The sequence below is a fragment of the Mercurialis annua genome, linkage group LG1-X (assembly GCF_937616625.2).
Source record: "Mercurialis annua linkage group LG1-X, ddMerAnnu1.2, whole genome shotgun sequence".
NCBI lineage: Eukaryota > Viridiplantae > Streptophyta > Magnoliopsida > Malpighiales > Euphorbiaceae > Mercurialis > Mercurialis annua.
In genome coordinates, this window is record NC_065570.1 from 53,105,434 (window position 1) to 53,127,460 (window position 22,027).

The 22,027-nt window shown below is 32.2% G+C and overlaps 3 protein-coding genes across 3 annotated transcripts; all 3 read left to right on the forward strand.

The window, feature by feature from the left end:
• The first annotated feature begins 3,266 nt into the window (after nt 1-3,266).
• Nucleotides 3,267-11,210, forward strand: LOC126677502 (uncharacterized). Its single transcript, XM_050372165.2, has 12 exons — nt 3,267-3,494; nt 3,683-3,810; nt 3,892-3,954; nt 4,141-4,262; nt 4,587-4,702; nt 4,788-5,595; nt 6,522-7,253; nt 8,084-8,305; nt 8,380-8,475; nt 9,325-9,519; nt 9,656-9,769; nt 10,716-11,210. The coding sequence occupies exons 1-12, from the start codon at nt 3,394-3,396 to the stop codon at nt 10,974-10,976; spliced, it is 2,958 nt and encodes a 985-aa protein (XP_050228122.1). The 5' UTR covers nt 3,267-3,393; the 3' UTR covers nt 10,977-11,210.
• Nucleotides 11,211-11,714: 504 nt separating this feature from the next.
• LOC126677511 (uncharacterized) lies at nt 11,715-13,169 on the forward strand. Its single transcript, XM_050372174.2, has one exon. The coding sequence runs from the start codon at nt 11,986-11,988 to the stop codon at nt 13,021-13,023; it is 1,038 nt and encodes a 345-aa protein (XP_050228131.1). The 5' UTR covers nt 11,715-11,985; the 3' UTR covers nt 13,024-13,169.
• A 3,902-nt stretch (nt 13,170-17,071) lies between these two features.
• LOC126653405 (L-gulonolactone oxidase 3) lies at nt 17,072-20,964 on the forward strand. Its single transcript, XM_050358846.2, has 2 exons — nt 17,072-17,938; nt 19,683-20,964. Exons 1-2 carry the CDS (start codon nt 17,255-17,257, stop codon nt 20,754-20,756), a joined length of 1,758 nt encoding a protein of 585 aa, XP_050214803.1. The 5' UTR covers nt 17,072-17,254; the 3' UTR covers nt 20,757-20,964.
• Nucleotides 20,965-22,027: the final 1,063 nt, after the last annotated feature.

The following is a 22,027-nucleotide window of genomic DNA, read 5'->3' on the forward strand; positions in this document are numbered from 1 at the left end:
CTAACTTGATTGATTCCAACGTTAGGGTTTGAAATACTACTAATTTAGTAATACAGTACCATGGAGGATGCTCAAAAAGATATTAGCAATTCCTCTTTTTTATTGGAAATATCCTGATAAGCTTATTTAGCATTTTAATACCTCTGGACGATATTCAGTCAGATTTTGATAGACCTAATGTCTTAAAAAAACCGACTTATAGTCTTTTCTGATCATGCCTTGACATTGAAGGTTTGTCAATACTCTGTTTCGTATTTTATCGTTTCAATTGTACCCCAATTTTTTTATTTTTTGTCAATTTTTCATTTAAATGATGAAATCACTCGATTAACCATGTTTAAAGATAAAATTAAATTCATTTCCATTTTAAAAATTACAAATAAATCATTTATTTTTAAAAACTAACTAAAAACCATAATCCGATTAAAACAAATTTAAATTTTTAATTAATTTAACTAAATCTAAACAAATTGTAAATTAATATATGCTATACGTGGAGAACATTTTTGATTTTTTTTTTCAAATGAAAATGACGTCAATTTAATATTTCAGGGTATAATTAAAACGATAAAATGCGAAATATGGTAAAATTGACAAATTTTCAACATCAGATTATGATCAAAGGGGGGTTGTAAGGTCGGGGTTTTTTAAGGTATTAAACCATTTTGATATTACATAGTATTACAACAAAGATATCAGGAATACTATTCTTTTATGAATAAAGGGTCAACGCACCTTCTAAATTTGTAACACAGAGTCATTTAATTTGATTTGTACTTTTTTGAATAACTAACTCCAAAACTCTTCATTTAAGGGCCAGATATATTTTTATTGTAAAATATAGGTTTAGGATAATTTTATAGCAACAATTAGAGAACTCTCTAATTTTTTTTTCGCATCTCTCACCTTTAATTTGTATTTTACGCATTTTAAAAATACAATTATAGAACAATTTGACAAAAAATAAAAAAAATTGGAGTGAATTATTTAAAAAAATTAATTAAATTAAATGATCCCACGTTACAAAGCACGTTGACCGTCTGTTCATTCTTTTACTCCAAATATTCCAAATTGTATGGAAAAGGATTTGGCAATTCATGTGGAATCTTAAAATTCCAAATGAAACTAAAATTTTATTTCACGGTGCTTAGAGCATCTCCAATGGGATGCTACTTTTTATGCTAAATTTAGCATGAAAAAGTGATAAAATGCTATAGATAGCATAGCATTTCAAATTTTACTCCAATGCATAAAGTTAAAAAGAAATGTTATAATTATTTATTAAGATAATTATCTCTTAATTTTATTAATTGCTAATTATTTAATAATTTTTTTAATTAAATATTTTAAACTAAAATTTATGTAATATTTTTTTTAATTTAATAATGAGCTTTTCAAAAGATATAGTTAAAAGAATCGATGAATTATATAAAAATAAATTATTTAATTTTTTTATTATATTGATGTATGGTCTACTATTAAAAAATAAAATCGATGTTGTAAAATTAAATAGAAGCATAAAATTTAAAATGAAAAAAGTAAAAAAATAAAAAAAAGTAGGTTAAAATAATAAATGCAAAAAATGACCATGGTAAAGTTGTAATTAATAGTGAATTGCTATTGGTGGTTGAATTTTAGCATATGCTATAGTCTGTGCTAAATTTAGCACGTGATATAGCATATGCTAAATTTAGCACAGACTATAGCACTGCATTGGAGATGCATTTTAAGATTAAATGCTAAATTATGGCATTAGCACTTCATTTTAGCATTGCATTGGAGATGCTCTTACATGATGGTATCCCATCGACTGCCAACTTTAATCAGCAGTTAAATTTTAATTTGACATGCGGTTTACGCAATTAAGAGAAAACAATTGTGCATTTATTATTTAATTGTCTGAAACAAAACATATTTATTTTGCTTTCCCTCTTAGCTTTAGGTCTTCTTGGAAAGGATCTTCAAATATTCATATGACATGGAAAACAATTAGGGGCGGAACTAGCCTTTTGGCTGAAATAGCGACCGTCTCTATAATTTTTTATTTATTTTGTAGAATTATCCTTTTAATTTTATTTGTTTGAAAATATAGCTACTTAATTTTAATTTTTATACAATTAACCCACTCAAATTTAATTTTATACAAATTAGCCATCTTATAATAGAATTCTTAATTCCGCCCCGAAAATAATAACTGAGAACTTGACAAGCATGGACTCATCATTCCTCAATTATTCTTTTATACTTTATCTTCCAGCATATATGAAATCTCAAAATAATATTATTTTTAAGAGTCTGACTGATCCAATCACAGAGGTAATCTCTCAGAGCTGCAAACTTAATGAAAGTCCAAGTTACTGAAATAGTTACTCCCCTAAACAAGAATATGCAATCATACTAGAAAATTCATTCAAATATACTCCTTTAAAGTGTTTACAAATTGAACTTTGATATAGCAATGAAAAAAAAATACTAGTAAAAATGCAAAAAATGATCATCAATATCTTATTAGGAACTCTCTGTTGTCTTTAGAAAATTGTAAAATTCTGATATTTGAAATTTTTAAGTTTACGAAAAATAATGAACCGTCTTTAGTTAATAGCTGGAACAAAGTTATTTTTGAAAGCGATGCTCTCTAAATATCCAAAACGATCGAGGGTTATGTAACCCGTGAATTTTGAATGGAATAATATTTGCAGTGTAAAATTGATCATTTATTTTTTTTTAAAAGTTTATCTCGCTTAAGTGAGATTTTCAAAATTTATGATCTACATAATCCAAGTTGTACACTCTTAAATTCAGATATTTATAACATCTCTTTGTCAGGGTATTGTGATGATATTTAACCTCTACAAAAAAATCCTTCTTATCAATTAAGTTTCATTATGTTCCAATGATAGAAAATACACAATCGGGAAAAAAAAGTTAAATAATCTTTAGAAATAATTCTTCCTACAAATCTGCAGTTTTAATTTTTTTCCAGTTGATTTTCCTCTATCAAAATATAACATTTTTCTATCTTTAAAAAAAGTTGTATGAATTTTCAATTTATAGATTTTCTTTTTGTGAATATTAATGAGAAATTTAGCCTATAACAAAAAATAAATAAATATATAATATTTTATTAATTATATATTTTTATATAAGAACTTAAATTTTAAAATTGATTCAAACTATAACAATTTATAACGAGTAATCAACTGAATAATTTAAACTTATTAAATTTAAATTAGAGATAATGAGTAATCAAATTATATTCCAACTCCTTTACCCCAATACACTCATTAAGCCGGCGACGAGCGAATAACGAAAACACACCTACATAGTATTACACAAGACAGTCTTATCAGATCTATCAAACGAGCGAGAAAACAAGACTTTGCTTCACTCGCCATGAACATGGCGATTAGGGTTTCTATAATCTCTCTATTTATTCTATCAATTCTAATCCCAACCTTCTCTCTTTACGAAGATCAAGTCGGCCTTATGGACTGGTAATCTTTTCGTGTTACTCAACTTACTCCTTTTTAGCTGCTTTTATTGCGGTTGTTGTTGAATTTTGTCAATCTTATATCTAACTGACCATACCTAGCTATTGACTAGCTCTTAGTTTGTTAATTAAGAATGACATTGATTGATTTACTTGTATTCTGATCTGATTACCTAAATTATATGAATGTAGGCATCAACAGTATATAGGGAAAGTGAAGGATGCAGTATTTCACACGCAAAAGACTGGTAGAAAACGGGTTGTTGTTTCCACTGAAGAGAATGTTATTGCTTCTCTTGATCTTCGCCACGGCGACATCTGTATGTTCCTAACTGCTAATGTTATCCATCATCCTTTTGTTTTAATGATTTTGATTGCTGATTGTTATTTTTTAAATGCAGTTTGGAGGCATGTACTTGGCACCAATGATGTTGTTGATGGAATTGATATTGCCATGGGGAAATGTAATAGTTTCTTTTGCTCATATCTATAAAATTTCACTTGGTGTTTATCTAGCTTTTAACTATTTTGATCACAATATGAGCTGGATAATTGTTTTGCCTTTTTGGTGTACCACTACCATGCATCGAGTGATCATTTTGCTTTCATACTTATCTCAATTCTTAGTAGTTTAACTTTTGTATTTTCAGATGTTATTACCCTTTCATCAGAGGGAAGTATTTTAAGAGCATGGAACCTTCCTGATGGACAAATGGTGTGGGAATCCTTTCTTCAGGGCCCAAATCATTCAAAGTCACTATTATTGGTGCCGGTCAGTACTTCTTTGCAACCTTAAAGTGGTTTCTCAGTGCTACCATGATTGAATCACATTTAATAATCTTTAAGGTTTACCTTCCAAAGTTATTGGCTTTGTTCCGTTATTGTCAATTTATCACGAGTTGTTTGAACAATCAGATGATATTGTCCATGCACCAGAATCTATTCTGTAATTCCGATATTGTGATATTGCAAATTTGGCAATATCATAATTCAACATGCTTCCAGAATCTCAATTCTTCTTCCATGCATATTTATACTTCACTCATCCTAAATAAATTTTCAAAAGTATGCGGTTAACTGAGGTTTCATGCTGCAGGAAAGCTTGAAAGTTGATAAGGACAATGTTATTTTTGTGTTCGGTCAAGGATGTCTTCATGCTATTTCAAGCAAACATGGCGAGGTTCTTTGGAAGAAGGATTTTGCTGCTGAAAGGTTTGTCTATTGAAATAAGTGTTTTAGATTATTGTTTTCCAGCAAACAGTAAGGCGCTGATGTGTCTTTGATCTGTCTGTTGCAGTTTTGAGGTTCAGAAAGTGATTCAGCCCCTTGGCAGTGATATTATATATGTGGTAGGATTTGTTGGTTCTTCACAGTTTGAATTATATCTACTCAATGCAAAGAATGGAGAGCTACTGAAGCATGAACGTACAGAAATTTCTGGTGGTTTTTCAGGAGAAGTTTCTTTAGTTTCAACTAACACACTTGTGATGATGGATTCTTCTGGGTCAACTTTGATAACAGTAAATTTTCCAGATGGGAAAATTAGCTTTCAGAAAACATACATATCAGAGCTTATAGAGGACTCTGTTGGAGTGGCAACAATAGTGCCTTCAAAAATTGGTCCGATGTTTGCACTGAAAACCAAAACATCTATGATGTTTATAAGTGTGTCAGAGGAAGGTGCATTGAAGGTGGTGTATAAAGTCAATCATGTGACAGCTATTAGTGATGCTCTTCCATTATCAGAGGACCAACAAGCTGTTGCATTGGTCGAACACCATGGGAATGATATTTACCTTAGCGTGAAGGTTGGTCACAGCTGGAATAATGATTTGATTAAGGAGAGTATTACGATGGACCAGCATAGAGGGATGGTCCATAAGGTTTTTATAAACAATTATGTGCGGACAGATAGGACGCATGGGTTTAGAGCTTTGATTGTTATGGAAGATCATTCACTATTGCTCCTACAACAAGGTGCGATTGTGTGGAGTAGGGAAGACAGCCTTGCATCAGTAATAGATGTAACAACGTCTGAACTTCCTGTGGAAAAGCAAGGTGTATCAGTAGCAAAAGTGGAACAAAACCTTTTTGAATGGCTTAAGGTATGATTTAATCTCTATGATGGCTTTGCAAAGGTAGAAGTTGTCAGACTTCCACAAAATCTCGTGAAGTAAATGATCTAATGATTCTAACCTTGCTTAGGCTAGAGCCTAGGGGAAATCAATGATTAAAACTACTGAGTAGCTTTGTAGAGATAGGGCTAGATAGGTTGATTTCCCTCTCTCTATCATGTGTTAGTACATCTACCAAATTTCTCTTTTTCTCTTTTCCTTCTTCTTTGATCGCTTATATCTCTGTCTACGAAATGTCTTGCCACTTACTCTACTGCTATTACATTGGTTGTATATAGGCTGCAGATAGAAAATCTTTGATTTATGTTTCTTTTACAAGGCTTTCTATTTCTTGTTGCATTTCTTAAATTTCTGCAATTCCATGTGCAAATTATAAGCTGTTATAATCATATCAATGAGGGTTAAAGAACTGTTTTTTTATTTATTGCCACCCGTCTACTCTGCCTCACCTCTCAACACTCGCACATACATGCTTTCTATAGGACTTTATTGAGACACTGGGTCTGTGTCTCCTTAAATTTACAATGACCAGCAGAAATGTAATTCTCTCTTTCTCCCTCTCAATTTTATGCATTTTCATTTTCACCCTGCCATTTTTGTCAAGTGACCAAGCCTCCCCTTCCTCTTACACCATCTGACCTCCTTTACCTCCTTGTGCTTTCCTGGTGGAGGCATAATGTACTTGATGTTTTTCCCTGGATAAATAATTCTAAAAAAAAATTGATCCTTCTGTTGTGTTCTTTATTAAAAAACACGGATGTCTATTTTTCATTGGCACAATATGCGATTGCATTGCTGATATCTTGTTTATTAGATAATGATTTACCGCAGTACTCATTGACCCTGGTTCATTCTGACACTTGGATTTTAACATATGATTCTTTTTGTTGTTTAAGGGACACATTCTGAAGCTCAAAAGCACTTTAATGCTTGCAAGCCCTGAGGATGTAGTGGCCATGCAAGCCATGAGGTTGAAAAGCTCCGAGAAGAGCAAGATGACCAGAGACCATAATGGGTTTAGGAAACTTCTAATTATTCTTACAAAATCTGGAAAGATTTTTGCCTTGCACACTGGAGATGGACGGATTGTGTGGTCTGTCTTCCTAAGCTCGCTTCGTAAATTAGAAGCATGTGAATACCCAATTGGGCTTAATATGTATCAGTGGAAAATTCCTCATCACCATGCAATGGATGAGAATCCATTGGTGCTGGTGGTTGGCAGGTGTAAACCAAGTTCTCATGCACTAGGTGTACTTTCTTTTGTTGATACTTACACTGGGAAGGAGCTGAGTTCTTCCGACCTTGTTCATCCTATTGTGCAAGTGGTTCCACTACCTTTTACTGATTCAACCGAACAAAGGCTACATCTACTAATAGATGCTCACCAACAAGCACATTTATATCCCCAAACCCCCGAGGCTGTCGGTATTTTTCAGCGTGAGTTTTCAAACATTTTCTGGTATTCAGTTGAGGCTGAGAACGGCATTATCAGGGGACATGCATTGAAGGGAAATTGTATTGATGAAACGCCAAACGAGTATTGCTTCGAGACCAGGGGTATTTGGTCTATTTTATTCCCTTTGGAGTTGGAGAAGATCATGACAGCTGTGACAAGAAAGTCAAATGAGGTATATTTTTTTGTTCTCTCAAAATGTTGAGAGCTGATTCTTAAGACTAGCTTCTTTCTTTTTTATTTTTCAAAAATTGTTTTTGACCTGGTGGTAATTTAATTTCGACTATATTTACTAAGTTGTTAATTATCATCTAATTGAAATTTTTGGTCGATTAGAACCATATAGAGCATTTTAATTGAGGCAAGAAAGCGTAACTTTCTGAAATTTGCTTTCAAGAAAAACTGTGAGGATACATTAACTTTGTCTGGGATTATCAGTTGTGTTATTAATATTCTTGGTCAAAGTAAGGGTTTTTGTCAACTGCTATAAGCTGTAAATTTAGATATCAGCATTCCTTGCGTCCTGTCCGTCTCGAATTGGGATTAGTTGGTGCCTAATATGGTGACTGGATACAGGATAGCCAAAACAAAAAAAGGAAGATTTTTTATTTGCTTTTCATTATTCTTACACGGAATAGTGAATTAGATATCAGTTGTTTCTATGAAATGAGTGTTTTTTTTAGAGAGGAACTTAGAAGAGTGGATCATTTTGTCACAAGTTCCCAGTTATATGCCAGTATTACCACATGAATATTATTTTCACTTACAATGTCTTTTCTCTGCAAGGCTCTCATAGATGGAGTCCCTTATATGAACAAATGCTTTTATTATTCTTGCAGCCATCCTAATAAGTCACATGTGCTAGATTTGAATGTGACATGCTTTGCAAATTGTTGTTCCTTTCACCTATTCTTGCATGGGAATTTTCCTTTATAGGATTTTGTACCCTTTTACCATTGATTTACTGTCTTATCATATACTAAAGTTGCCTCATTTTTTTTCCAGGTTGTTCATACTCAAGCAAAGGTTATAGCAGATGAAGATGTTATGTACAAATATATATCAAAAAATTTACTATTTGTGGCGACTGTTGCACCAAAAGCTGTTGCTGGCATTGGATCAGCTACTCCCGAGGAGTCATGGTTGATTGCATATCTTATTGATACAGTCACTGGTCGCATATTGCATCGTGTTACTCATCATGGCTCACATGGCCCGGTCCATGCAGTAAGTATCTTTTATTTCTTTCCTTTTTCCTGTCCTGAGGATATGTTCTCCTTATGCAACTTCGCACTTTGCAGGTTTTCAGTGAAAACTGGGTTATCTATCATTACTTCAATTTAAGAGCACACAGATATGAGATGTCAGTCATTGAAATATACGATCAATCTCGGGCGGTAAGCATGCATTAATATGGATATATAATAGGGATAATTACTAAAAGATCCTGAGGTTATGTCAAACTAAGTCATCTGACGTTTGAAAACTATAATGTTTCCCCCCTAACATTTGATCAAATTCATTATATTCTCCTCTGAGTTGACTTAGTCAAAGGATAATTTATCAAATAAAGTTTAATTTAACCCCTAAAACTAATTTTTCTTTCAAAAAAGTCCATAAATTATAAAAATAAAAAATAATTTCAAAAATAATTCATAATTTTTTTTAAATTATTAACTTTATAGTATTTTAATTAACTTTAAAAATAATAATTTAATTTAATTTATGTATGAATTTATTATTAAATATTTTAAAATTAATGTTTATAATTTTTTAGATAGTAATAATAATTAATAATAAATATTATTATTAAAGAATATGCTAATTTAAAATAAAATTATAATAATTGTAATTAAGTTATAATTTTATAAATAATTATAGATTATTTTGTTAAAATTTATTTGATTTTTGTGATTTGGTGGACTTTTATGAAAGAAAAGTAAGTTTAGGAATCAAATTGAACTTATTTTGGATAATTAAATCCTTTGACTAAGTCAACTGAGAAAGTTAAGTAACTAACAGAGTGGGCATTAGTGAATTTGATTAAACGACTTAGTTACTTTGACCTAAACCTATATACTATACTATCTGCATGTGTATTTGAAATCTTAATTGTTCAATTTTTGAAAATTGGACGCAGTGAATTTGATTAAACGACTTAGTTACTTTGACCTAAACCTATATACTATACTATCTGCATGTGTATTTGAAATCTTAATTGTTCAATTTTTGAAAATTGGACGCAGGACAACAAAGATGTTTTGAAGCTTGTTTTTGGAAAGCATAATCTCACTTCTCCAGTCTCTTCCTACTCTCGACCTGAGATCATAACAAAGTCGCAGTCATATTTCTTTGCCCATTCTATCAAAGCAATAGCTGTTACATCTACAGCAAAGGGTATAACTTCAAAGCAACTGCTTGTCGGTACGATTGGTGATCAGGTTAGTTAAAATATTCAAAATAAAATTTTAGAGTTGTTTGAGGCCTTGTTTTGCACTTTCTGGAAATATAGGCATGGGCATTTGAGATGGAAGCTATTATTGTCTGTGTACTGAATGGAACTGAATGCTTTAACAGGTTTTGGCACTTGATAAGCGTTTCATGGATCCTCGTCGGTCTCTTAACCCCACACAAGCAGAGAAAGAAGAAGGAATTTTACCTTTCACAGATTCTTTGCCAATTATGCCTCAGGTTAGTTGCCCCCACCTCCTTGTATTCTTCTCCACATCCTTTCTAACCTTGGAATCATTGCTTGATCTTGTTGTTTCTTGGGAGGTTCTGTCAATTGGTTGGATCTACTTATTTTGGGCCTCATGGATGTCAAGTGTAATTCAACGTCTAGTTTCTATTCTACAGCAGTTCTTGTGGTGTTTAAAGTGATAATTTGTGTCGGGTCTTTTTTTTATACTTCTACCACAATATTTAGCTGCAAGGGCTGAAATAAGTTGATAATGACCAAATTTGGACAGATTTTGGTTGCACAGTTTCTTAGAACCTGGCCCATTTTCTGCTTTGTCTTGCCAAAAGATATAATAGAAATATTAAGTTTGTCAGAATTGTAGTTTCATGATATCAGAACCATCTTTGGACGAGCTTGTATGACAAAACACAGTTGTAAAAGCATTTATTTGGGGCAGACTGAGGAATCTAAGCAAGATATATTGTCCCCTATAATTATGAGGAAAAAGAATATGCAGAAGTAGAAATTAAAAGCACTTAGCTAGTTACTAAACCCTATATATGTACAAACACTTGCTTATCTACTGTTGGTCAATTTTCCAAAAAAATGAGTGGTTTTGAGCTTATTAACACATATTGCTGTGAAGTGGTGTATTACTAATGAAAGTTGTGGAGAGTAAGCTGCAAGTGCATGATATCTGTCTTCTGGCTTATATCCTATCTAGTGTTTTGGCTTATATTCTCAGGTTCAGCACTCTTGGATTTAGTTGATAGAAACTTGATGTCCTGATAGGGTGGTCTGTAATTAGAACTCTTAGAAACAACATAAGCTCTACTATACTGATGTGTGGATCCTGTTTTTATTATTTCTGTAATTGATTTATAGCTGTCCATATCTTCCTTTTTATCTGTTGCTCACTGGTTGATCCGTTAATCTAACATGGCAATTATTTTGCAGTCCTATGTTACACACGCCCTTCAAGTAGAGGGTCTGAGAGGAATCGTAACAGTGCCTGCTAAACTCGAATCGACCACACTTGTTTTTACATATGGTGTCGATCTGTTTTTGACTCGCCTCGCCCCTTCTAGGACTTATGATTCGCTTACAGAAGATTTTAGCTACGCCTTGTTGCTCCTAACAATAGTTGCTCTCGTGGTGTCTATCTTCGTAACATGGATTTTATCAGAGAAGAAAGAATTACGTGACAAATGGAGGTGAATTTAATGCTTTAGTTTGTGCCATAACTATTTTCTTTTTTAGAGAAGGAATATATCAGCTTGAATTCTGGTGAAATTAGATATAAGGGGATCCACTCCAAATTTGTATTTTTAGTTGATTTTGTAGCAATTTTCTTCATCATCGCTACATTAGGAAAACAAATCCCAAATTAGTGTTCTCATAATGTAAGTTAACAAAAAGGGAACACTTTCTAAATTATTTCTGTTCTCAAAAGTTTGTTTGTTCCGATTGTCATTTCCTTCAAAATTAATCTATTTATTAAGCCAAATGCCAAAAAAGTGTAAATATGCAGCATTAACTGCTGATGGGAACAATTAATCTGAAAGTACAAACTTCCATTATTGAAGAGCCTTAGATTTATGAAGTTGAAAGGACCTTTCATAGGACGCTGTTGCTGTTCTTTGTATTTTGTACTTCCAACTTATTCTTCCACATCTTGAACAGAAGAAAATAGAAAAATGGGTGAACCGGTTCCATAACGTGTGATTCGGGGTTAAATAAACCAGTTTCAGCTATTTTAATCAATTAAATGCAATACTAATTATTTTCAGGCTAATTAAGCACAATACGTTTTTATTTTAAAGTTAATTAAGGATAAAATTAAATCATTTCGGTCTCTAAACTTTATATATATTGTACAATTTATTCCTCGGTTGACATAAAAATCAAGAGTTAAGCTCACTCGAAGAAAATAACATCCCATAGATAGTTAATCCGACGGTAGTTTTTTTAAACTTTTGACCGTGTAGTTTGGTGGTAATTATAAGTGTTGGGTCTCATTCACAGCATCTGATTACTGTTAGCTCTGCTGTTTCTGCACTGTTTTTGACTGACCAAATTTCAGTACTCATTAATTTCATTACCCCTCTCTCTCTCTCTCTCTCTTCCATGATTGAACATTCTGCAACTCTCTTACTCTCCTTTTCTTCTCTTCCTCACTAATTCACTGCTACCATAAGCTACTCTACTCAACTCACTCCGAGTCACCATGAAAACTCACCACCCTAAACTTAAAACCCAGCCACGTCCCTTCTTCTCTTGTGGTTTCTTTCGTCACTGCGCTCAAACCACTCTCAGTCCCACCACTCCTCATCCTCCTCCTCTCCCTCTTTCCTCCGCTGCTCCACCACCTTTATCTCCCTCTCCTCCGCCGCGCCCACAAGTGTTGCCGCTGCAACACCAAGCTCAACAACCCCTGCTTCTAAAATCCCCACAACCTGAATCCTCCTCCTCTTCCTCCTCCTCCACCACTACTTCTCAAAGCTTCACTCAGTGGAGATTCCCAATCGTAACCTCTCCTCTCCACTCACCCGAACCCTACCCACAACCCATCCCATTACCACCACCGCCTCCGCCAATTAACGCCACCAAACTCCAAGAACTCTTCCATGCAGCTGAGCTCCAGCTCAGCACTGGTTCCGACTTCGAAAAGCTCTCTGCTCTCAACCTCTTAGAACGATCTTTAGTCCCCAACCCACCATCAGACTCGGTCTGCCCACCCGAATTAATGCGTCGGGTGGTGGCCAGTTTGAAGAATGAAGCGCATGCAAAACCTGCTACTAAGGTTTTACTAGCTCTTTGTTTAGCTGAAGGCAACCGCCACTTGGCTGTTGAGGCTGGAGCTGTTGGGACCGTGATCGAGGTGGTTATGGAGCTTGAAGGGCCTGCGGCGGAGCGGGCATTGGCCGCTTTAGAGCTGACTTCTACGGTGGCGGAAGGGGCTGCAGAGCTGCGTACTCATGCATTAGCCGTGCCGGTTATGGTAACTATGATGGGTAAAATGGCTGGAAGAGGAAAAGAGTATGCTCTCAGTGCGCTTACTGTTGTTTATAGCGGCGGTGGTGGTGCTGAAGACGCGGATGAGCAGGTTCAGCACGCGCCGCCTGAAGAGGTGGCGCGTGCGGTTGTGCTGGCACTGCAAGGGGATTGTACAGCGAGGGGAAAGAGGAAAGGGAAGCAGTTGTTGAAGGCTCTTGAAGAATATGGACGATTAGATGTAACCCATGATGGAAACGAAGGGTTGTGATATATCTGATTAGCAATTCCTGTGTTGTATAGGGACTTGTAGAGATTGGGAGAAGCCCAATTGCATTGGTTATGTGTTGTTGTATTGGACCCTTGGTTCTTACGCAAAGCAAAAGGCCTACTGAGCCTGGGCTTGCTTAGTGCTTAGTGTTTTTCCTTATTTTACATCATAACTAGTAAAAAAACCCTCGCTTCGCTTTAGAATTGACTAAATTTTAATTTAAAATACTTTGAATAAATATATATTTTTATTACTAAAAAAATACCAAAAACAGACCAAAAGACTGTCGAAAATTTTAGGAGGTTGTGCTGAGAAAATATCGAGGCGTTTCGGAATAGATTCGGGGGGAGGGGATCGGCGGTAATTTAGGAATATTTTAATTATTTTAGCTGATTTAATTAGATTTCTATTAAATTTTTAATTTATCTAATCGAATTTCGAAGTGTTTAATTGAGTTTTTATTGTTTAATAAATATTTTAATTTTAAATAGTATTTAATTATTTATATTTAAATAAAGAAGATGGTCAAATGGTCAAAGAAATTCATAATATAAAATTGATAAGTATTTTAAACAATAAGGATGTTTTTTTAAAAAAATTCCTATGTGCCACATCATCGTTAGACGAAAAAAAAACTAACGGGGGCATTATTTGGTGCGATATGAATCATTTTGGACAACTTCAGGATGATAATTGAGCCAACTTCAACCGTAGAGTCTAATTTACTTTTTTAATCTGATTTGAAGGGTCAAAGTGAGCTTTTTATTTAATTTTAATTATAAATTTGGATACTTGTAAGACACAAAAGATGTATTATGTGAATAGCCTTAACGTAATGAATAGTTATGAAGGTTTTGTTTGAAAATATATAGGAAAAAGTGCCATTTTTGTGATAGTAGTATTAGCGTAAGCACACGTCTCAATTGAGCTGGTCTTTTCGAAATTAAATCAAAGACTAATGGCATTAGCAATGGATGGGAGAGTAGTTTACAAATATAGACATTTAGGACAATTATTCTAGGATGGCAATCATGAGATAATGTTATAAATATAAGGATTTTTAAGTAAAATGGACCTTTGGGTTCACTTTTATACTATATATATAAATAATTAATACCTACTTTAAAGATTTATTACTAGTCAAAACTAAAAAGTATAAAATTTATGCTGAAAATTTAGTTTAATTCGCAAAATTTTATCTAATTTCAAAAACATTCATCGGACTTCACTTCATTTCGAAACTTTTATATTTTAAACCGTAAATAGGTACGTAAAAAATTGTATGAAATCATGTGAAATCTCGTGAGACTAATTGGAATTGACTTTTATGTATATATATAAAATTTTCAAAATGAAGTGAAGTCCTATAATTTTTTTTGAAATTATATAAATTTTTGTGAATTAAACTAAATTAGAATTACTTTTTTTATATGAAACTTTTTAAAATGAATTAAAATCGTATGACATGTAATGAATTTAATTGGAATTGACTTTTAAGGATTTTAATGGAACATTTCTAAAACAAATGAAAATGTAAAATCTTATGAAACTAATTGAAATTAATTTTTAATAACTAAATGAAATTTTGTAATACAATTTGAACTATATGTAATTAAATTGTGCATATACAAATAAATACAAAATAAAAAAACAAAAGAATTATTTTATGACATCTATTATCAACATCTGCAATAAATATCATTAATATTACACTTATATTATGAAAAATACCAAATTTTATTCGAGATAACGTTTAAACTTCTCTCTATAAGTCATTTTAGGTATAACAATACCTAAAGAAAACCATTTATAGTATAGACTTAATTGTCAAAATAATTCTTAGTCGTATACTAAGTATTTAGCAAAACCGATTGCTAAATTTTTAAAACCGTTTAAACGTCGACTTTAACTCTTTTAAAGTCCGTTATAAACGTTTAACTTCACTTTTAAAATCTCCTTTTAAAAGTTTTTAGATTTAGGTTTTAAACTCTTTTCACTTTATTTTAAAAGAAACTATCACTTTTAAACGTTTTCGAATTAACGAAACTACGTCAAGTTCTTAGGGTAAAAAACTCTGAAAAGTCCCCAAACTTCGATAAGTCAGCATGGTGCAAGATCGTGCACCTCAGGATAGTGCACGATCATGCACCCTGGATGGTGCACGTTCGTGCACCCGAGTGCACAGTCCTGAGAAATTTGATTTCCCGTGCTTTCCAATATGCCATGATCCCGTTTTTCTTCCCCTAAAATGTATATACAATTCAATCTATCCATATTCACATTCGAAATGTAAAAACAATATGTATACGTTCGGTTCGATACGGTAACCGTTAATAAATGAATATATATTCAAAATATATCAAAATAAACGTTTAATACGGGTATAATATCTCGATTACTTGAGTAATTGTTGAACAAACGGAGTTAGAAACAAAAAACGGACGATTCGGTATGGAAACCCTAGCTTGCCCATGCTTTAGAGAGCAAGCAGCTCTACTAATTCTTTCATATGAAATAAATGAGGCTTCTGCCTCTAATTTGGTAACATTAGGTTATATATATAATTTTGATAAAAGTACACTTTAGTATTAACTCAATCATGCACTTTAAATCAACTTGTAAACTAGTCGTCCGTAACCCAAATAGAAAAGACTTCCGAATTTCATAAAAATTTACCCAAAAATCCATAAAATATAAAAAGAATATAAATATAACTTTTATTTCTGTCCGATTTATATTTTATTTTTAATAAATTATTTTCTATTTATTAAGTCTGCATTAACTGCGTTTGATAAAATTTCTACTTCCAAATTTTATCAAATTTTCACGATAACCTTTTTAAAATATTTCGTGAATATTGGCACAAAAATATTCACTCGGGACTTATGAACTATTCTGCACCCAATTCATAAGTTTATTCTATTCCCGCTAACTATATAGTTAACCAAATTTAAATTCTAAAAATTTAAATTTGCAATCTTATAGCCATAATATAATTTTAGGAACACTTGTAAATTAAATTTCTCTTTAAATTTAATTTACCTACTCCCGTCTAATAAATTATTAGACATGTGGCTATATTTTATCCCTTAAATTTCCGGGGTATTACAATAATTAATGAGTTTATTTGACAATTATTTATTTTCGTAAGAGTTTATTTAACAATTATTTAATAAAGTAAATATCTATTACCTATAAGTAATAAGAGTTTATTTGACAATTATTTAGTAAAGTAAATATCTAGCATCTATAATTTGGATTTTTTTTTGAAATAATAGCTATCAATTTAGAACGGAGAGAGTAAAAGACTAAGAGGTTCGAGTGTAGTGTTCCTATATATTTTATATGATAACAAGAGATAAAAGAATCTAAAAATTGTAAGTTTAATTTTCAAAGTGCAAGTGAGTTGGTCAGACGCTCTTCTGGCGTGAATGAGATTGCAGATTAAAACTGTTTTTTTTTTTCATAAGAAACTTGCTCGATTTGGTTGAGAATTGATCAAGATGTGAAAAGTTTAAAAATACCGTTCATGTCGTCTCATAATTACAATCCATCTAGGACACCTCATATATTCTGAATGAAAAAAAATCTCAAATTTAAATAGAATACTTTTATTACATAATAGTTTTAACTATGTTTCTTTAATTAAACATGGTATTTTTTAATTTGCCTATTATTTTTTTGAATAATGTTATATAACTAACCTCTTTTAATCCACCTTCTTCTACCGCCTGACGTGGCAATTAAAGAGTGGATGTATTAAATTTTATTTTTTGCGATATCCACTTTTGGATGGGAATTAGACGAATAAAATAATGCCACATAAAGAGGGGTTATAGAAGATGGATTAAATAGGTGGGTTATAAAGTATTTTCCTATATATTATTTTTGGCTAGAATGGAAGGGATAGGTTAAAATCGTGAATCTTTTAAAAGGAAATTAAATATTTAAATTATTAGACTTAAATGGGAGCAATTATTTTATTTCATAGCAGCAAATGCAGGCATTATAAAATGAAAAAACACAGCATAATCCACATTAAAATTCTACAACCGAGTCTATTCACACTATATATCTTAGCGTAAAATTTAGGTAACACTAAAGCATTCATGATTTCCTTCAAAAGCATTCACCACTTTTTTTATCCATTCATATACTTTAAGCAATCATCTTCATTATATATATGTATATGTTAATTTTTCATAATGTCTAATTAATTCATCTACCAAAAATGTATCAGATTCAGTACTTATTATGGTGTTTCATTTGCCTCCTCTACTTAGTACACCGGAGTCCGACCACGGTGGCCATGCCGCCGCAGCCTCCGGTTAGGTGTAACGACGGAGGCTGCGCGCTTTATAACTCGTACGGCGTATGGAACGATAGAAAGGAATGTCATATACCTAACGTAACATACCCTTCAACTGAAGAAGAGCTCCGATTAGCCGTTGCTTATGCTAATAGAAAGAAGCTCAAGATCAAAGTCGTTAGCAGATTTTCTCATACAATACCTAAATTAGCTTGTCCTGGTTCTCATAATTTCTCAAATTCAATGCTTATAAGCACGTCCAATTATAATTCCCTGATTGATATTGACAGAGCTAATTTGGCGGTGACGGTGGATGCCGGAGTTAGTCTGCGCGAGCTGATTGATCGCGTGGAAGCGGCGGGATTGAGTTTGACTGCGGCGCCGTACTGGGAAGGAGTGAGCATCGGTGGGGTTATAAGTACGGCGGCGCATGGAAGTTCATGGTGGGGAAAAGGCGGAGGTGTTCATGATCATGTAATTGGGATGAGTGTTATAGTTCCGGCGACGGAATCTCAAGGGTTTGCTAAAATTATGAGAATTGGAGCGCAAGATTCGGTTCTTAAGGCGGTCAAAGTTTCATTAGGCTTGCTGGGTGTCATTTCTAAGGTCAGTTTTCATATCAATTTTTGTGTTATTTCTTTTTCTTTCGGCACTACTCTCTCCCCTCTATAATATTTATTACATTTAATTTATTTATTTTTTATAATATTTATCATTTTAAAATATCAAAAGAACATTCATTATTATTTTATCATGTTTACCTTCATTAATTTATTAAAAAAATATAATAAACAAATAAAAATTATAATTATAAATATTAACAAATTTAAATGTAGGATTAACTTAATAAAAGTGTTTACAAATTACTTTCTTCGATTTATAATATTTTTCGCTTTTGAGAATTTTTTTTGTCCATAATATTTGTCACTTTAAAATATCAAAAGAACAATAATTGTTGTTTTTTCATGTTTACTCTTCATTAATTTATTGAAAGAATGCAATCAACCAATAAAAATAATAGTTATAAATGTAAATCGGGTTAATTTAGTAAAAGTGTTTACAAATTAAAACATATTAATTATATTTTTAGTTTTTGTGTCAAATTAAAAAATGCGACAAATATTATGAATTGGAGAGAGTAAGACATATTAATTATTCTTTTAGTTTTTTTGTCAAAGCCCAAAATTGCGACAAATATTATGAATTGGAGAGAGTAAGACATATTAATTATTTTTTAGTTTTTTTGTCAAAGTTAAATGCGAAAAATAACATATATCGGAAGGAGTAGTACTTAGTAGTATTTGGAAAAAATTGTTATGTAGATTACGTCATCTATGGACTAAACCTATCATATTATGACTCATTATTAAAATGACAATAATTTTATAAATTTATTTGTTATTTATTTACATATTTGAATAATTATAAGATTGTCATCATTTTAATGATGTGTCATAATGTGATAGATATAGTTCATGGATGATGTGGTGGACTAAATGTACCTAAAAATTTCTCCAAAGTATTTGGCTACAAGTGGTGTGAATTTTGCAGCACTGTACACACTTCAATACTGACAGAGTTACAATTTATAGAAACTTTTGGAATTTCATTATGTTTCATATTTTTAGAAACATTTTTAGAATCAATATCTATAAGCCATAACTTTAAGCGTTTTAGCTGATAAGTATATACTAAAAATAATTAAACAATTTCGTTAGTTAAATTTTATAAATTTGGAACAAATATATCCCAAATGTGTATGTTCCAACGTGCATTACTTATATGGACTAAACAAGTTAGAAAAGAGAAACTCCGCAATTTTTAATTGATTTGTATTTGAATATAATTGTTCAAACTTTTTAAATTGACGGATCATGATGTTTAATTTTTTCAATATATCTATCAATATAATTAAAATTATGAATATATAAATTATTTTTCTTAATCTATATATATTGTTAGAAAATTTACAGTCATGAGTTATATATATGTTTTGAAATTACTTTTCTGTTTTCAAACATGCTTTTGAAACTCTTTATTTATTATTTATTTTTAAAAATTTTAGTTGCCCTTTTTTATACTTTATTTCTATTTTTAGTAATATTTTTGATTCTTCAAAACTCTACATTAATAAAGTTCTTTTATAAAAATATATTTTTGCTGTTTTGGACGTTTCTGTACTGCTGCATAAGTATATTCTTTAAAAAATATTATTTATTTATTTTTATATTTTAACGTTTATCGTTTCAGCATTTTTATTTGCTTGGTACATAGGTTAGCGTAGTAATTTTTATTTCTTGAATTTAGGACGCATGTATTGAGATAATTAAAATGTGAGGTTAATTAATAGGTGAAGCTGTCATTGGAACCAGCATTCAAAAGAAGCATAACATACAATTTCACTAAAGATGATCAAATAGAAGACATATTTATGGATCATGGCAAGCAATATGAATTTGGTGATATTACTTGGTACCCATCCAAGCACACTGCTGTCTACAGATATGATTCCAGAGTTCCCCTGAACACTTCGGGCGACGGAAAATTCGATTTTCTCGGATTTCAATCGAACTCAATTTTGGTATCTCAATCGACTAGAACAGCAGAAAAATTGTTGGAGAATGCCAGAAATGTGAAGGGAAAATGCTTAATGGCAAGTACATTTATAGGGTTTAAGAAATTAGTTGGCAATGGATTGAAGAACAATGGACTAACCTTTACAGGTTATCCTGTAATAGGCCATCAGGGGAAAATTCAGGCTTCAGGTTCTTGCTTATATTCACCCGAAGCAAGAATCGACACGTCGTGTGCATGGGACCCGAGAATTAAGGGGCTTTTCTTTTACGAATCGACAACAATTTTTCCAGCTTCAAAATTTCGAGATTTCATCAGAGATGTGAAGAAATTGAGAGATATAAAACCTGAAAATTTCTGTGGAGTTGATATTTATAACGGACTTCTGATAAGGTTCATCAAGGCTTCAGATGCTTATTTAGGTCAATCCGAGGATTCAGTAGTTGTTGATTTTAATTATTATCGCGCCGATGATTCTTCCACACCGAGAATGAATCAAGATGTATGGGAAGAAATAGAGCAAATGGCATTTTTCAAATATGGGGCTAAACCACATTGGGCTAAGAATAGGAACTTGGCATTCTTGAATGTGCAAAGCAAGTATCCTAATTTTAGCAAATTTGTTGCAGCAAAGAAGCAATTAGACCCTCAAAATATGTTTTCTAGTGAATGGTCAGATGAGATTTTGTTTGGAAAAGACCGCCCGAAAGGCGACGGATGTGCCCTGGAGGGGCAATGCATATGCTCTGAAGACAGGCATTGTAGTCCAAGCAAAGGGTATTTCTGCAGAGCAGGTCTTGTTTATACAGAAGCTAGAGTTTGCAGAGATATTTCATCCTCAATAATATAGAAACATTGTAGAACATCAAGTTAATTGGGGGATTATTATTTCTGCCACTTGGAAAGTGGTTGGAATAACATTTTTCATAACAATGGGGAGGAAATTGGACCTGAAAATCTTGGAGTAGCAAACATTCTGTGTCCCACATCGAAAATATAAAACTATCGGATTATGGCTTGATCAACTTCCAAATACCACTTTTAAATTTCTGATCCAACTGTTAGTGGCACTTCCTAGTTTCTCCATATATTGTTTTTGAAATCAGTTCCTCCATAATATTATGTCGCTAATTTCATCAAGACAACAAGTACATCTATATTGTGGGTGTTAAATTCTATGAGTTATTACCAATGGGAGTTGGTTAAGTGGTAAGCGGCTTGATATCGCTTAAACAAGGTCTCGGGTTCGAGTCCTTGTGAATGCAGAAAATTCCCACTGGAAGACTCATCCACCATGCCAGGTGCGCGACACGGGTCGGATCCGGATTAGTCAGGGCGAAGCCTTAGAAACCGGATGGGCTTACCAAAAAAAAAAATTCTATGAGTTATTGAATCGTTAGTGAGTATAAAATGGATACTATTATATTCCATCCGTCCCATTTTAAAAGTCTCAATTGTCTTTACAAACAGATTAAAAAAACATTTATTATTGTATTTCTATGTTTTTTCATATTTTACCTCTATTAATAATAGTGTAATTTTTCATAGAGTTTATTTGAGATGACTAAATAAGGGTAAAAAGAGAAGTTTAATATAAAAATACTCTAAAAATAGAAATGAGACATTCTAAAAAAAATACGGGATTTCTTAAACGGGACGGAGGAAGTATATTTTTTATTTTTTATAAAAATTATCATTTTATTTCACCGAAAGATTACCAGCCAGAAAGTTATTATTTCATTTTAGATATAATTTAAAAAGGTCATTGAATTATAAATTCTATTTTAAAAAAAATAGCAAATTATACATCCTATTAAAAAAAGGTGCTCGCTTTTAAATAATGTGGTATTTGTTGTTGAATATGTGAGCAAATTGACATCGATTTTTTTTTTTAACTCTATCAATTACTATTAACTTTTGACTGTTCTCTCTCTCATCTCTCTAAACTCTCTCTTTCTTTTCAGAAACCCTAGCCGCAATAAGAGGGAGGTGATTTTGGCCATTGTTTGGTTCAAAATCACCTCCCTACCTTCTCGTTTTCTCTTTAAATCTCGTATTTAGTTTATTTTACGTCAATAATCACAGATCTGAGATCTGTTGGTTTTTTCTTTCTTCCTTTAT

What these genes read in the sequence shown, in the direction of transcription:
- LOC126677502 (XM_050372165.2), top strand. Translation starts at nt 3,394, where the DNA reads ATGAACATGGCGATTAGGGTTTCTATAATCTCTCTATTTATTCTATCA. An exon ending in TCTTCGCCACGGCGACATCT is followed by an intron (nt 3,811 to 3,891) that starts GTATGTTCCTAA and finishes TTTTAAATGCAG; the next exon opens with TTTGGAGGCATGTACTTGGC. An exon ending in TCGGTACGATTGGTGATCAG is followed by an intron (nt 9,520 to 9,655) that starts GTTAGTTAAAAT and finishes ATGCTTTAACAG; the next exon opens with GTTTTGGCACTTGATAAGCG.
- LOC126677511 (XM_050372174.2), top strand. Translation starts at nt 11,986, where the DNA reads ATGAAAACTCACCACCCTAAACTTAAAACCCAGCCACGTCCCTTCTTC.
- LOC126653405 (XM_050358846.2), top strand. Translation starts at nt 17,255, where the DNA reads ATGTATCAGATTCAGTACTTATTATGGTGTTTCATTTGCCTCCTCTAC. An exon ending in TGCTGGGTGTCATTTCTAAG is followed by an intron (nt 17,939 to 19,682) that starts GTCAGTTTTCAT and finishes GTTAATTAATAG; the next exon opens with GTGAAGCTGTCATTGGAACC.